This window comes from Cannabis sativa, chromosome 7, assembly GCF_029168945.1.
Source record: "Cannabis sativa cultivar Pink pepper isolate KNU-18-1 chromosome 7, ASM2916894v1, whole genome shotgun sequence".
In the NCBI taxonomy this organism is placed as follows: Eukaryota; Viridiplantae; Streptophyta; class Magnoliopsida; order Rosales; family Cannabaceae; genus Cannabis; species Cannabis sativa.
In genome coordinates, this window is record NC_083607.1 from 51,623,813 (window position 1) to 51,641,807 (window position 17,995).

General features: G+C 33.2%; 1 protein-coding gene across 1 annotated transcript; it reads left to right on the plus strand.

Annotated features, from left to right (window-relative positions):
- The first annotated feature begins 9,119 nt into the window (after positions 1-9,119).
- LOC133039748 (uncharacterized) lies at positions 9,120-10,101 on the plus strand. The gene is made up of 3 exons (XM_061118685.1): positions 9,120-9,411; positions 9,494-9,670; positions 9,829-10,101. The coding sequence occupies exons 1-3, from the start codon at positions 9,169-9,171 to the stop codon at positions 10,099-10,101; spliced, it is 693 nt and encodes a 230-aa protein (XP_060974668.1). The 5' UTR covers positions 9,120-9,168.
- Positions 10,102-17,995: the final 7,894 nt, after the last annotated feature.

The window sequence follows — 17,995 nt, forward strand, 5'->3', positions numbered from 1 at the left end:
TCTTTCCAAGTCAATATCAGTAGTTGATCTTAAGATTAAAAGAATCTAAATCCTGATATGCTTAGGCTCAACTCAGGAGTGCTATTCATGTTCTTTGATTTATTAGTTAAGCCTACTTTTGGGTCGGGGTGATACGTATATTTTGGGAACATGATAGTATGATTGAGTGGGAGTGCTGAACGTAAATATGGAATCTATAGCTTCTACTGGTGTATAGAAGTCAAGTGATGATTCCCTTCGAGCTTAGCAAATAGAAGTAAATGGATGAGCTCTTGTTTAACTGACTAATTATTAGATCACTAAACACCATTTACAGGTAGCTAAGTGTTTTAAGGGGCAAAATACATTGAGGGGTGAGAACGGTAAAGAAATCCCATCTCGATGTAGATCATCTATATAGAGGATCTTTAAATCACAATAAGATTATAACAATGGTTAAATGAGATAGCATGTTGATATCGTGGAACATACAATATGCTCTATATAAGTCTGAGAGTGCAATTCTAAGTTCTAAGAGTGGATTCAATGAAGAATTAATAAGTAAGAATTTACTTGGTAAATTTGGTTCACTTATTGGAAGCTCAGCATATAGATCCATGGTCCCCATTCTAGTTGAGAACATTCTGCTTGTAAGACTCATTAATTGATTCGTGATTGATCAATTATAATTCTAAAGTTAGACTATGTCTAATTTTATGAATTTTCACTAAGCAGGGGTGAAATTGTAAAGAAAAGAGATTCTAGGTTTATTTATTTATTAATGGACTTTATATGTCTAATTAATAATTAAATTAAATGACAATATTATTTAATAATCTATTTTAGTTATTAAATAATTAGTTTTGGTATTTAAAAGGTTAGAATTGGAAAATTGGCGTTTTTGAGAAAATAGAGATAAAATTTGATAAAACGGCAAAATCAAGTGCGGCCCACTAATACACCTTGGCCGGCCACTTAATGAGGTTTTTCAAATTAATATTTTCATTATTTTAATGCCAAATTATTCTTAACCTAAACCTAGTAGTTGCCTATAAATAGAAAGTGATGGCTCAGTCACAACACATGCTTTCATTAGTAATCTGACAGAAATTTCTCTCTTCAGAAAAACTGAGCCTTCCCCACTTTCTATACCTGGCCGAAACCTTCTCTCTTCTTTTCTCCTTGATCAATTTCGACCCTAGTGAAAGAGTAAGTGCCCACACACAGCAAGCAGTAACTCAATCATAGATTGGAAGACTGTGAAGGATCAAACTTGAAGAAGAAGGACATTCGGGCTCAGATCTTTATTATACTCTGCTACAGAAAGGATACAAGGGTTAGAGATCTGAGTGGAAGGAGACATTAATTCCGCTGCATCAATGTAAGGTTTTCTTAACTTTATATGTGTTTAATTTATCGTTTTAGAAAGTTCATATTTATAGTGTTTAAACAACATACTTGTGAGTAGATCTAAGATCCTGGTAAAATAATATTCCAACACTTTATCCTACAAGACAGTATTTGAACGTGCAAGGCTGCGGGAGTTGCGTTTGAGGTGTGCCCCTTCGGAAATCGATTGGCAAAATGCTCAACAATTGTGTGATAAGTTAGAGTTGTTTCATGAAGTAACCGAATTAATTTCTGGAACAAAGTACCCTACCGCCAATATTTTTTTTCCAAAAATATGTGAAATTAAGACCAACATTGAATCATGGATGTTATCAGAGGTGCCTTTTATTAAGGACATGGCAACTCAAATGATGTCCAAGTTCCATAAATATTGGCGAGAGATTCACGGGCTTATGTGTGTGGCGGTTGTTTTAGACCCGAGGTACAAGTTCATGTTGCTCGAATATCATTTCCCTGTAATTTATGGAGATGAGCAATATGTAACTGAAATTGCGAAGGTTCGTGAGCTTTTTTGCGAGCTACTAGAGGAGTACGGGTCTAAGTTTCCTCATTTGAGAGAAAGAAGGGTTCAAGAAGAAAATGTATCAACATCGTCTTCAACACGCCGATTGGATGCCCTTTCTAACTTTGGCAGATTTGTTAGAGCTTCCTATTGAGTAGAGAATATGAAGTCTGAACTGGATTTATATTTAGAGGAGAACTTGATACCTAGGACTGAAGAGTCATTTGATATATGCAACTATTGGAAGGTGACGGGCCTCAAATACCCTTTGTTGAGTATGATTGCCAAGGATGTATTTGCTGTGCCTGTTAGCACTGTTGCTTCGGAATCTACATTCAGCACTGGTGGTAGGCACGTGACTTCACATCGATCGAGACTTCATCCTTCAACATTAGAAGCATTAGTATGTACACAAAATTGGTTGAAGACTGACAAAAAAGGTAGATATTATTTAACAATTGTAAATATATATTTATATACATTTTTTCATTTCTTAATTAGAGTTAATATTTATTTTATTTTTTTTAACAGCAACAGTGAATGATGAAGATAATGATGTTGATCCAACAATGGTAATTAGTTAAGTTTTTGTAATTTATCAAATAAATTATTTATTTTTATTATTAATACTTTTTTCTGTTTTTATTTTTTTGCAGGAGCCTTACGTAGTTGATCTTGATGATTAGAAAGTACATTGTTCTTTTTAGTATATGAGTGAGGACATGGATGAGAACAATTTGTAGTGTTTAGTACTTATGGTTGCTAGTTATTATATTTGAGTTTATGGTTGGTAGTTATTATTGATGTATTAAATATTGTTAGTAACAAAAGTACAATCTCAAGCTTTCCTCTTTTTTTTTGATTTAAGCGTTTATATATTACATCAGCATAACCTGGGACTCGAACCCAGGACCTCCAATACACACGCACCCCCTATGGCCACTTGAGCTAGCCTCAAGTGGTTATCTCAAGCTTTCCTCTATTATGCATAATTGAATCACTCATTTATTTATTATAACAAAAATTCTATTATTCATTCAAAACCTTAGTTTCCAACCTTATCTATTATTAAAGTAAAATTGAAAAAAAAACTTACCATCACACCCTTATAATTCTCTTCATTAAAAATAAATTGACTTACATAATTATTATAATATTGATTTTAAAACATAATCAAACAATATAATAGTTCTCCCATTACCCATGACTCAAAACAAGACAAAACCAAAGAAAAAAGAAATCCCTTTTAATAAGGCATGTCATATTGTAATAGTATAATAGTTATAACTAACCACTTCCTAATAATAATAATAATTTTTAGAAAGAAAATAAAAAAAAGAGGGCAAATAATAATAATAATCAATGGTGGGTTTTGATGCATTATCTATTTTCTCATCAAATTTTCTCTCTCTCTAAAATAACATAATATATAAAAAAAAAGGTGTCTATAATGAATTGTCTCAACCACCACCAAAATTAAATACCCAAATGAAACAAAAAAAAATAATAAGTATTCTTAAAAAAAAAAAAAAAAAAAAAACGGGTCGGGCCTAACCCGGCCCGATTATCTCGGGCCGGGCTTGACCCGCTAGGCCAAAAGAATGAGTCGGGCCGGGCCGGGCCGGGCCAAAGTGATGTCGGGCCGGGCCAGGCCCGACTGACATTCCTACTCTTTGTATTTATTTATTTATTTTTATTACCATATATAGTCTGATTATTATAATTTTAATACCTATATCTTATTCTTACAAAATTAAATTAGTTTATCTTATTTTACTAAAATGAAGTCAAACTTTTGATTTAATCATATAACAAATCATATATGTAGCTGTTTTTATTTTCATTGTTATTATATTGTCATAATTATTTGTATTTTTCTGAAACTTAGGTTCTTAAGTTAGGATTTGTATTTTTAAAGTTAGGCCAATTAATAGTAATTAACTTTTTTACGTTTTTAATTAACCTTTAATATTTTATATACACTGTATTAGCATTTAATATTTTGTTATTTACTTTTATAGGGACCGGATTTTGTCCCGTTACTGTACGGACACGGATTGCAATCCGTGATGTACTGTAACCGTCGCATGGGCAGTTACTTTGATCCAAAGGTTGGGGTTCATGTAGGGGTTGATGTAGGGGTATGTAGGGTTAAATAAATGGGTACCGGCTACTTTTTTGAAATTTAAATTTATTAAAAAATGGAAAAGTGAACAGTTACATCCATCAATCAAGTCCTATCAACCTATCAACCGTCGTCCCTCTCCACTATACCATTTCATTGTTATTTTTATTTTGTTGTTTATTTTGCAAAGTTCTTTCATTTCCATTTTCGTCTCTGCTAGGGCAAAAGCAAAGTTCTTTCATTTCCATTTTCTTTTTCATTTTCCATTTTGTTTTTCCATTTTCCATTCTCATTTGAGTTGGTGAAACCCATACTGTACATTTTGTTCACTGTGGTGTACATTACTCGAAGTCTGCCATTGTTGGAGTTGTTACAGGGAGTGTCAACGGTGGGTTTTACACTTTGTCCGTTCTACTTTACATACTTTTCACAGAAAAAAAAATACATTTTTCAAGCGAACGTGGTGTTTTTGCATTTTCGTGTACTTAATATCTTCCATTTTGTCTCAGGTGTGGAGGGTGAGGTGTTGCAAGGATTGTGCATTTCTGTGTGGAGGTATTACTTTCTCTATCTCTCTCTATCTCTTTCTCTCTGGTTTTGTGTTGAATGGAGTTTGTATTTCTTTCTCTCTGTCTCCCCCCGTGCATGTGCTTGGTTGTTAGTGTGGAATGTACTGTAAATTGTTTTGAGTTTTTCGTTTTAGTTTTTTATGAATATATGATTCGGTATTTCTATTTAAAGTGGAATGCACTATAATTTAGGGGTTTTGATTTAGGTATTTTGATTTCGGTATTTGTGAAATGTGTTAGTTGACTTGTTTGGATTTTGAATATTTGGGGATTGGATAAATGGAGATTTTTTGAGCAATATGACAAATCTCATTTCAATTTAAAAATCTGAACCCAATAAAACAAAAATAGTTGTATTGTTATTATTATTATGGCCTTATGTATAGGTATTAGAGAAAAAGATGTTATCTTTTTCAGTTATGTGTACGGTGAAGACTAAAGATATAAATGTATCATATGTTTTTGAGCAACACCCCAAAAATATAATTCACAAGTTCTATAATATTAGGTTGGATATTGTTTTAGTGATCTTATCATTATGTAACTGATTTTGCTTTCTTTCTTGTTTTTGGGATAAAATATGAAAACATCAAGTAGTTGTAAGTATGGTACCAATTTTAGAGGCACTAAACTTATTGGTACTGAGCATAATGTCATACAATTTAAATATCCTAATAGAAATAGGAGATATTATCAAACCAAACAAGTTGTGTATTGAATTAAAAACTTAACACAGATAAATTAGGAGTACTATTAAAAATTCGGATAAGAATAATTTAAAAAAATATATGTTTTAAATTTTGTAAAGATATTTGTACTATAGAAAATAAAATTTTCGTACATTTTTGAGACCTTATGAAATTAAAACCCTTTCGAAATTTTTTCACTTATGCAGATAGAATTCATCTTATAAAATAGTATCAAAAGAAAGCTATTTTGTAAAGTAATATGGAAGTGGACAAGGTTTAGAAGTCCCATTTTGCAACCCCATCAAAGCTTAATGTTCATACTTAAGGAAGTGTAATAAGACATTAGTAAGTACTCTAGTTAGCAAGTAAAACATTAGTTGCATTCTCCATTGAAGAATTATGGAGTTTTTGACTATGTTAGGTATAGGGAAAAAATGTGGAAGGGATAGAAAATAAGTTTAAAAAATTGTGGTAGATCCTTATTATTTATTCTTCTCAGTGTATATTTTCATGTTCCTTCTGCATCTACACTGAGATGCCTACAATAAAATCTTAATATAATTGTTTCTATATTTTATATTACATATGTTGGCATCATTGTATGTTAAAAGTGAATACTGTATAACTGACTTTGCTGGGATGGTATTGTAATAGTAAATTATCTTAGGAAAATATGATAACTTGGAAGAAAAGGGAGACTATTTTGCAACAAGATGAGTGATTTTTATTGTTATTATTACTTGTTTATTTTATTAATTGTTTGTGAACTGCTGTACTTTGCGGTTTTTTTGTTCCAATCAGTAACTGGAGTTGTTGGTTTGGTACAACCCACTCGATTTTGGGAAATTGACATTGCTTTTAATTGAATTTTAATCTTATTTGAATTTTCCTTTTGGGAAATTAGAATTATAACAAAACTAACAATTTACAGAATCCATTATTTAGGCATATTGGTACATTGTACTTAACAGTTTCCATGTAATACATATTATGAAAATATGTTATATGGGAAGAGATGCTTACCTGTTATTGTACACATATAGAAAATTAAGTGTCGGGATGTCATGAATACACTGAAATGTTAGACAATTGCATGAATTATTCAAAGTCTTTGTCTTCCAATATTTTAGTGTTTTGAATGTTTGTTAATTTAAGTTATTTTGTCTTGTGTAATAGGTTTATAAAATGGTATTTAAACGGAAGAGGGGGGCTGCTGCAGACAAAAAGGATGCAGCAGAGATAAAGAAGAAGGATCCGAAGGAAGCTTGGCCGAAGTACTAGTGAGTTATTTGTGGCAGTTATTTTAGTGGTAATATTTTTTGGTTTTGAAAATAATATTTATAATTCCATTCCTTTATTTAATTGATGCAGCCAAGCCAATTTCTATGCTTATGCTGATGCACACAAAGAGAAACCTAAAGCAGATGTGAGTGACTTGGACTGTGTTATGGATCTTTTATTTTTTATCTTTGATTTAGCGTACTTTTGTTAATAATCGAGTCTTAATATTGCAGGTGCTTCGTAGTTTTAAGGAGCAATTCAAGCTTCTTAGCGATGAAGAGATTGACAATTGGGCTGCATACGAAGTCGAGGCTTCCCCCGCCAAGGTTGGTGGTAGAGGGAAAGGGAAGAAGGTGAAGGAGACATTATCTGCTGAGCCAGGGATTGACAACAACGAAGGTGTGGGGGACGTTCAAGTTTCTGGTCATTGCTCATTCGAGCGTTTGGGGAGAATAGTCCCACTGCTCAACGAGGCTCAAAAAGAAATGGTGAGAAATGGCGGTTTCTCAACATTTTTAAGGGAGGATGCCCCGTACATAGACGCTAAGATAGTTAGTTGGCTGATCGATCACGTGGATCCAACCACTTCTCGGCTGGAGATATTTGGAAGAACAATCCAACTATCCTCCAAGCTGTTTGAGGATGTCATGGGAATCCGGGATGGCGGAGAACCCGTGGCAACCGAAAGTGAGCGTGACCTGGTTGAGTTTGACGTCCTCTTCAAGGCCAAGGACTATAGGTATTCCCTGACTTTGCTGGAGAATGAGCTCAGGGAAACCGGCGACGTGACTACTGTTTCTCATTAAGTTTCTCCTTGTACGTATTGAACCGTGTTGCCGCCGAAGAATGGTACCGAGGTCGGCACTAGCTACATGCATTCTTTAGTTGACATAAGGTCAATTAAGAAGAAGAATTGGGCGGCTATGGGATATCGATATCTAATGAGCTCTCTACACCGGTACAAGACGAAGAACACCAAAAATGTCTCCGGTTGCACGATATTTTTACAGGTAAGTTTTCGAATTATTGTGATGGTAGTAATTTTATTCTCTCGTGTACTGGTGTGGTAATATATGCATACACTTTTGTTTGGTGGCAGCTTGTATATTTGACGCACGTAGACTGGACTGCTACTCACGTGGACCGAACTGTGGCTCCAATTGACTTTTGGACCACAAAACACTGCAAGTCAGTGTACAAGTGGATTCGAGACCAGGGTGGTCACACAAGTGGAAAGGTACATTTAGTACTTCAATTTTCTAATGCGTTAGAATTTCATTTGAGAGATATGCTAACTAGTTTTTTTGGTGTACTAAGCAGGTGAAGTTGACTAACACGTATGTGTTACTGCCAAGTTTTGAATCCGCTGCAGTTGGGCAACCCACAAATGACGCAATATACAAAGCTGTCTGTGAGTTGAAAGATGAGGTCTTCCGGCTTGATTTGAAGGTGAGCAGCGCAAAAGAGCTGTTACTGAAGGTACTCTCCTCTTACCTTGGGAAGGGGACTATGAAAGAAGTGTTGGAGATACCTGAGACGAGCAAAGTTCAGCGCTCGCTTTCGTTCAACGGGGAGACCGAGAAGAAGGATGACGTGGGTGTCGAGGAAAAGGATGGTGAAGGGACGAAGGATGACGTGGGTGTCGAGGAAAAGGATGGTGAAGGGACGAAGGATGACGTGGGTGTCGAGGAAAAGGATGGTGAAGGGACGAAGGATCAATTGGAAGAGGATGTTGATGATGTAGAGAGTGTCCCTTCACTTAATCTATCAGAAGAGAAGGTCGTTGTTCCAACTAAGGTGGTTGTTTCTGATGATTCGTTTGAGGTTATGAACTTTTGGGGAGAAGATCTCCCCGCTATTGTAAAAGAGGAAGTTGAGCAGACGGTGAAGGATGATTTTGATGATCTTGCGTTCGAAAGATTCAAAGAATCTGGAGGGAAGGTGATTGGTCCGTTCACTGTGAAGAAGGGTTACTCAAATCAACAGTACGAGTTGTTCCGTTACATTTTCTCTAGCGCCAATGATCCGAGGTAATCTCATGTGTCATGATTTCTGTGTACGTAGTTGATATTAGTACATTCGTTTCGTTGTTGATTATTTGTTTGGTATTTCAGTGAAGTGTTAGCCCATTTTGGGAAGGTTGAGGTCGAGCGGATGTATTTCAAATGCATGAAACCGGAGACCGATATATCAAACAGTGTACGTAGAAGTTGGCATTTGGGTGCTTTGAAATTTGTAGTTCATTATTTTAGTTAATGCCATTTACAAATTGTATGAATGACAACATAACGGATATTGTTTGTGTAAATGTCAGGTCATTGATTGCTTTGCTCAAATCATGAATTTTCGAGAGAAGAAGCGCAACGGCATTGGAAGTAAGAGAACTTGGTTTATGCCCACCAGAATTTCGGTATGAAATTTGATATTTAAAAGTGGACATGAATCTTTTGTATTTGTGCTGTAAACTCTGTTAAATCTATGTTTTTATTTAAAATGTAATCTATTATGTGTGCTTATTGTGCAGAGCAAGTTACTTGGAAGAACGATGACCGTGGAGAGGATGGCGAAGGAGCAAGAGTGGTCCACTCTTTATTACGATGCAGATTTGAGTTTATGTCACACTGTAATTTGCATTTTCTTGAAACTTTTGTGTTGAATCAAATGTGTGTAGTTCAATTTTCCAATGACGTTGTTTGTTTTACTTTGTCGCAGATGGTGGTACCCCTACTGGATACCGATAGTGCTCCGCACTGGTTTGCGGCGAATGTGAGCATGGTTAATACAACAGTGGAAATTAGGGACTCGTTGTCTTCCGCAATGCATAAGAGGTCACGTCGGAGCACCTGCGTAGAGATGGTATGCACGTGTGTACACGGTTTGCCGTTTTATTAGTGTAATTGCACTAATCTCAACTGTGATTGTTTTAATTTTTTTGCAGCTCCAGACTTTGGACCAATTGTTTGCCCCTGTCAAGCCAGGAGACCTGAATTTCAGCGAGTTTGTAATTATTTCTTCAAGCAAGGACTACACACAACAACAAAATGGCCACGATTGTGGAATGTTTGTAATGAAGTACATGGAATCACTGTTCGAGGAAAATGAAATATTGGAAGAGGTAATGTAATGTTGATATCTTTAGTTTAAGTTTTCATCCAGTTAACTAACTGTTTATATTGTGAAAATTGAGTTGTCAATCCATTTTTTGATGGATTTGTTTCTATGGATTTGGTTGTCATGTGTATTACTGAATTGGTTTCCTAATGTACAATGCAGTTTGATCCTATTGAAGGCAGACTGGATTGTGTTGGGAAAATTGTCACCCACGAGAGTAACAAGGCTAAACATGCTGTGATGGAGGGAGTTAAGAAGCAATTTGGATTGAGCAAAACCAAAGTTCTTCCATCAACATCTACAACTATACCATTACGTAGTCCATCAAGGTCTCCTCGAGACCCCGATTCAGCACAGCGAAGGCCAGGTCCGAAAACATGTGGACTGGCAAGAGCAAGTCCCCGAAAACACGTCATTCTAAAAGGCTGGCCATAAGTAACAAGTAGTATATTACAATGGTTACAAAAGTTACTTTATTTATATATTTACTATGTTCAGTACAATGGTTACAAAAGTTAGGTTTTAGGTCGTAAATTATATTTAGTCAGTCATGTTATATACTTGCATCATACTATTGTTAGGTGATTTGGAATTGCACTAATGTTGGTGATTTTATAATTTACTATAGGGTAAGACTTGTGGTAGTTTTTAGAATTTGGTGGAACTGATTATTATTATTGTATGGTCATTATTACTATTATTGTGAATATTATTTCGGTTGTTATACTTTGCCATTACTATTAGGTTTTGGATTTTTTTTTACCATAACAATATGTGAAGTACATTATTCTGAAAATGAAACTAACCAATTTTACATTCTTTTTCGCACTATCTGTTTTAGTCCAATGATGTCCATAGCCAAAATAATAAAAATACTTATACTTATGTACTTTCCCATTATTATTGTGAATATTATTACTGTTGTTATATTTTGCCAGTACTATTAGGTTTTGGATAGTGAAGTACATTATTTTCAACCAGAAATTGACCAATTTTACTCGAATTATGTCCAAAATAATAAAAATACCTACACTTATGTACGAAGGCATTAATTCTGGCCTTGGACATAAATTTGGATCAAAAAGAGTAAGTACAGTACAATTATGAGAAATAATAACTCTGTCACACAATTTCCTTTGTAAGAATTTTACCACTTCTAAATAATGTAATTAAAGGCTATAAAAAAAAACTGTTTTCCAAAAATGCAGTGTATAGAACATCAACCTTTACAACAATTATATGGATACCTCCAACATATTAAAAATTATAAACAATGGTACCAATCTATTCAACATTAAACACATAGTTAAAGTACTGTACAGTATTGAGACATAATAACTCTGGCGTTCACACAATTTCACCATTTCTAAATAATGCAATTAAAAGCTACCAAAATAAATAAAGGTTACTGTTTTTCAAAAATGCAATGTATTGAACATCAACGTTTGAAAATGGTAGCAATCTATTAAACATTAAACTTTGAAAAAAAAAAGTTGAAGTATTTTTAAAATGCAAATTAGTGAAACACAACAATATTGACTAAGTTATTATGACACTTTTTGGATTATATTGTGAAAATTACCGATATTTATCTTTAAATCCTAGTATTTCACACTAGATTAATTACTGTACTACGCACATATTGACATTCACAATCAATGACGAAATAGTAATTAAGAAATTTTTAATAGAACCAACTTAAATGCCTACCTTTCCTTTGAATTACGTCCTTAAAAAATATAAAATAAACATCATACCACATACAATATCTCTAACGAAATAAAATTTGGCAAATGATGAAGAGGCAAATAAATATAATGAAATATAATTTTTTAATAATGTTTTCATGGTGCATCTTCTCTTTCTCCAAACTCCTTACTTGGTTTCGCAAACCGAGAGTAGTGTCTGCAGGTTTTTTAGGATGAGCTTGATCGATCCAACAAAAGTAATCACATCCTCGACTTTCGTTGTTCTCCTGAATTTAAAATAAGTACATCACCATATTTACAAAGCCTAGTTTAAAATATTATTAAGGCGTTCGAAGTCTTACATAGTGCGGACATCCAAAGAAGCGACGACCCGGATTTGCTCTACTGCTAGAAGTCCAAACATAAGCTAGATCACCACAGTAGCAATGGGGGTGTCCCCCAAGTGAATTTTTCCATGAAGGGAAATCCCTCTCGAACCCGTAGGGGTCCTCTCCAGAACCAGCCACCATGTTTTTTTTTTTTAACAAACCAAATTAGGGTGTTAGTGAGGCTTGAAAAGGAGTGTTTCCGTCGACCTTATGGTGGAAATAGGTTGTGAAAATAAATTTAGGGGGGAAACCGAATTTCTTTGAAAACGTTAGAAAGTATATTAAAATTGGGGAGCATATTTCGTGCTGCCTCTCAAATATTTGCTTCAAAGTCTTTGGTGCACTATACTTATATACAAAAAAGTAGTGTCAATCAATCACAAGCAGTCCAATCAAATTAAAATAATATTTTATGTTAACTCTATGAACAGTTAAAAGTACAACACATAAATATTTCTCCCCACATGAATAAACCACATATACAGCCGGTTTAGTTTGGTTTAATGGAATTGTATGAACTTTCTTATATTTTATGTTATGTCCAAATACACATGTTGGCCAAAATTAATAAACAGACTATGCAATACTTTTTCTGTATTAATTGAGTTTGCAATTTGTATGTTTATTTCTTTTAATCATATGACAACATGTATGTTAATTATTATAAATGTTGACCATACCGGAGTCCATACTCTCCAAACGAACATAAGCTGAAATATCATTTATACGGGGTCAAGTGTTGGGGTACCGGAATCACTACTCTCCCAACGAACTCACCGAATCCAGTTCGACCTGGGGTTGTACTGAGTGACACTCAACCATTGGTACGACTCACAATGTGACTTGCGGTGTTTACGGACCCGTTGACACACAATATGTACTGAAGTTAGCTTTGGGGTACCGGAATCACTACTCTCCCAACAAACTCACCGAATCCAGTTCGACCTCGGGTTGTAGTGAGTGACACTCAACCATTCGTACGACTCACAATGTGACTTGCGGTGTTTACGGGCCGGTTGTGGCACAGTATGTAGTCCAGTTCGCTTTGGGGTACCGGAATCACTACTCTCCCAACGAACTCACCGAATCCAGTTCGACCTCGGGTTGTACTGAGTGACACTCAACCATTCGTACTACTCACAATGTGACTTGCGGTGTTTACGGGCCCGTTGTGACACAGTATGTACTCAAGTTAGCTTTGGGGTACCGGAATCACTACTCTCCCAACGAACTCACCGAATCCAGTTCGACCTCGGGTTGTACTGAGTGACACTCAACCATTCGTACGACTCACAATGTGACTTGCGGTGTTTACGGGCCCGTTGTGGCACAGTATGTACTCCAGTTCGCTTTGGGGTACCGGAATCACTACTCTCCCAACGAACTCACCGAATCCAGTTCGACCTCGGGTTGTACTGAGTGACACTCAATCATTCGTACGACTCACAATGTGACTTGCGGTGTTTACGGGCCCGTTGTGGCACAGTATGTACTCTAGTTCGCTTTGGGGTACCGGAATCACTACTCTCCCAACGAACTCACCGAATCCAGTTCGACCTGGGGTTGTACTGAGTGACACTCAACCATTCGTACTACTCACAATGTCACTTGCGGTGTTTACGGGCCCGTTGTGGCACAGTATGTACTCTAGTTCGCTTTGGGGTACCGGCACTACTCTCCCAACGAACTCACCGAATCCAGTTCGACCTGGGGTTGTACTGAGTGACACTCAACCATTCGTACTACTCACAATGTCAATTGCGGTGTTTACGGGCCCGTTGTGGCACAGTATGTACTCCAGTTCGCTTTGGGGTACCGGAATCACTACTCTCCCAACGAACTCACCGAATCCAGTTCGACCTCGGGTTGTACTGAGTGACACTCAACCATTCGTACGACTCACAATGTGACTTGCGGTGTTTACGGGCCCGTTGTGGCACAGTATGTACTCATTTCATCATGAAGCGTACCAGAGTCACTATTCTCCAGACTTTATTACTACAGTCACTTGTTCTCTCAAACTACTATTGTATTCGTAACAGTATGTACTCATTTTAATATGTGAGAAACATAAAATGAAGAATAATATTAAAATTATTTTTTTGTTACTTTTTAATATTTTTAAGCTATATTATGTTATTATATTATTTAAGATACCCTGAAGTTACTTTTTTTTTTTAAATGTAACTCATATAATGTTTTAAATGTAACTTATTAAAATAGTTTTAAAAAAATAAGTTTATTTTTTATTTAATTTTCTAATTTCAAATATAAAAAATTTAAAAGTAGTAACTTGTTTTCATACATTAAATTTTATTTAAATTTAAATATTCTTTATTTATTAACAAAATATATAAAAAAAAAAAATGAAAAAGACTTAAATATTTTAAAAAAAAATTAAAAAAAAAAAGAGAATGTTTGACAAGTTTATTATTATTATTAAAAAAAATATATTTTTACTATATATGTCATGAGTCATATACAAATAATAAATAAAAAAGTAATTGGCAAAAAAAAAAAAAACGTACAAGCACTGAATTAATATATTTTAAAATTATTAAAGTGAGAATATGTGAATAGCTCATTATTTCAGTTTTTTAATAATAATAATAATAAAAGAGAAATTTTTTCTAACCACAATCAACCAAACCACAACAAAATCGATAATTTCGTTGGTTGGAATTACGTCTTCCAAGGAAAAGTTAATAGGGGGTTGGGTTTGTTCAAATTACGTTTTTCAAGGGATTGACAAAATCAAATTTGTCTTGGGGTTATACCACCTTTAGCCGTACCTAGGGTTATATTAATTATTATTTTATAATATTTGACAAGACTACACTCAACAATCACATCCACAAGTACTCTATATACCCCTCTACCTCTCCTTACTCCTTCACCTCTCAATTTAGTATTGTTTTCTTTCCTAGAAAACTCACTCCCTATCTGTAGACGTATGTATAGGGATAATATATAAAAAAAAAAGTAAATTATGTATTGTTGTTGCACCGAAGTGAAGATGTGTAAACAAAAGGATTGGTATGCACTACAACCGTGTGTTGTAGGTGCATCAAGGGAATTTCAGCAATTCAATCAATCATCTCATTAGAAATTTCGGTAATAACTCAACTATTTACGTCTATTTTTTTAAAAATTATATTATTACGAATTGTTTCTTAAAAATTTTATGTATGTGGTATATGTATATTCAGGAAACGTTGACGAAGGTTTCGGATGGGTGGAGTAGGGTGGCCCGAACAACTTCCAATACGGGCACCCAAATATGCCATCCAACCGAACCTAAACCTCCAATAAGGCCACCGAGGGATGAGTGTTATCTATCATATTTGACACAACGGTGCGCCATACTCTCGAACAAAATGATACGCGGGAGGCAAATGTCAGCGTTTTTACATTTTTAGGTAAAATTATTATTTTATTATAAAACCGTACTTGAGTGAGTTTTAAATATATATGTCACATCATATGTACTGTAGGAGTTTTTATTAACAAAAGACAAAAATTAATCCATTTTGTTGGGTTAATCCAAATGTTAATCCATTAGTTGGTTGTTCACTTTTATTATTTGAAAATTGTAATGTTGAATACTTTATTGTAATCAAGAAGTGAGAAATTGTAATGTGGTTACTACAAATTAATTAGCATATATAAAAGATTTCTTTATTCTAATAACGTATTTCTACGTATGTCTTTCCAACCCTAAAATCAATTTTCAACAGTCACAGAAATAAATTATATGAAAATATGTTTGGAACGTATTTCAATGTACGTCAGAAGCTAGATCTCCCATATCTCAATAACTTCAAGTTTGAAAATAACGTACATCAATATACGTGCAGAGTACCTTAAATCGAAAATACAGTATGGTGCAATTATGTTTACTCAATATTTGAATTTAATGAGATAATAAGATTTTTTTTCAAATGTAAACTATAATTTCGAACATATATATTCGTACATTACTTATTTTAATACATTTTGAACCATTTCCTATTTAGGACCACGTTTTTAAGTTGTTGGGAATTATTTAAAAATTGTCCAAATATTGTAATCTTCTTAACCAAGTATGGACTATTTCCTCTTTAATTTGTAGATACTAACTAAAAAAATCAATAGTTGTCTTATCAATATTTAATTTTCTGTGTACGTCCCACAGTGTACTCACTGACGTTAAATGGAGTATTTCCTACACTTTAAATAACGTACGTCAGCGATTTCACAGTGTAACATCAAATCAAACTGACTACATTCTGACATGCAGATCTCATGGGATTCCCTGATTTGAGTTAATTAATATACTATTTCAAAACACGAAACCTACCAGTAATTACTTAAGGAGATTTAATATTTGTTGGGCTCTAATATACTAATATGACATTTTTCTTATTAAAATTTGGACAAATCAATTAGGTCAGATTTAATAAATTATGATAGTAGTACCAACAACGATTATGATGTCAAATTTTAATAAATTATTCACTACTGAAATGAGTAGATGTCACATCACCTTTTTAAATTTCACCATTTAAACCATGTACTTATTATTACCATAACATTTAAATATTTAGGTGACAAAGTATTCATTAAATAATTACTCCTTCTGTGGGATCCGACCAAAATATTAAAAAAAAAAAGTCATACATGTCACGTGAATTCTTCGAGTATTGTGCCAAATATTATAAAAAAAAAACTTGTTTTTATTATTTATTATAATTGTAGGGAATGTTCTATTCTATGTACCTTATATTTTGATCTCTAAAAATAGACAAACATCCTACATATAGTTACTTTATTTCTAATAAAATAATTAGGATTAATACAATTAAGAGCACCATGATTTGATATCAATATATTATAACATTTTATGTTAATACATATAATACAGTTTCATTTTTTTTTTCTTTTTCTCAAAATTAATTTTATAATTCTAAATTTTAATGCATATGGTGCATGGGACCTCACATTTGATCTTTATGTTCAATTAATATTGATTTTTTTGTATATATTATTTTATTTAGAAACATTTTGTGTTCTTATTTAAATTTAGGCTAGTAAATTTAAATTAATACAACATTTAACAAAAAAGAAGGCAAACACTCATTTTGACAAATTATTTAGATGGTGTTTTGGCACTATAATTAAAAAATAAATTTTATTCTTAACAACTGAATTTTTTTTTTTAATAATACAATTATAAGTGTTTGACAATATTTTCAGAAGAATTTTTTTTTTTTAAAAAAAAAATATATATATAAAATTTTGAGAACACCAAAAAGTTATTTGTCGGAGTTTAATTTCATCAATTTTTTTTTCCAAATTACTTTATCTCATTATTATTGAAAAAACTTTTAAAATGCATTTCTTTTTTATGAATATATTTATTAATTTTTTTATTGAAGTTTATTTTCTAAGAAAAAAAGAAAGAATAAATAAATAATTTCTGTTTTTAGAAAATTACATCAAACAAATATTTTTTAATTTTTGAAAACTTCAAAGTATGTTTTATATTATCATTATTTTAAACAATTTTAAAAAAAATAAAAACAAAACCAGAAAAATTCAGAGTGACTCCTCTTATTATTTAAGATTTGAAAACAATTTTATGTTTTTATAAACTCAAAAGGTGGGTCTACATAAAAATTCTTGATTTAGTTAAATATTTTCAAAAACAAAATCTGGGTATTATTTTGAATTTTAGATTGAAAAATAAAAACACTATTTTTTATGTTTCAAACCATGTACTTATTATTTAAAGATGGTGATGTGACATTTTTATACGGCTGTAATAAATCAATTCACATCATTCATTATGTCTTCCATCTGTACTAATACTTAAAAGCATTTTATTTTTACTTTAATTCTGGAAATTATTATTTAAATCATAAAACCGTACGTAAATTTGTGTTTAATATAAACATGTCACATCACTTAGTACTTTCCCGATATTGCTTAGATTTTGTTTGTGGGATTTGATTCACCTTCTCCTTCTATTAAAATTGGTTAACTAATAAATGGGTAAATATTACCATTGTCAAAATTTATTAACTATTAAATGGTTAAATTCGAAAAAAGAAAACCAATATTATTACATCAACCCAATCACGTGTACATCAACCCACCAACCCACTATATAAGTAAAGGTTATGTCTATTTACTAAGCATTTTTATCAAACCCCGTTTTACTGTTACCTACATCAAATGGACCCTTACCAAAACTTCAACCCTTTTGAAACA

What these genes read in the sequence shown, in the direction of transcription:
- LOC133039748 (XM_061118685.1), top strand. Translation starts at nt 9,169, where the DNA reads ATGTCACACTGTAATTTGCATTTTCTTGAAACTTTTGTGTTGAATCAA. An exon ending in GGAGCACCTGCGTAGAGATG is followed by an intron (nt 9,412 to 9,493) that starts GTATGCACGTGT and finishes ATTTTTTTGCAG; the next exon opens with CTCCAGACTTTGGACCAATT. An exon ending in AAAATGAAATATTGGAAGAG is followed by an intron (nt 9,671 to 9,828) that starts GTAATGTAATGT and finishes TGTACAATGCAG; the next exon opens with TTTGATCCTATTGAAGGCAG.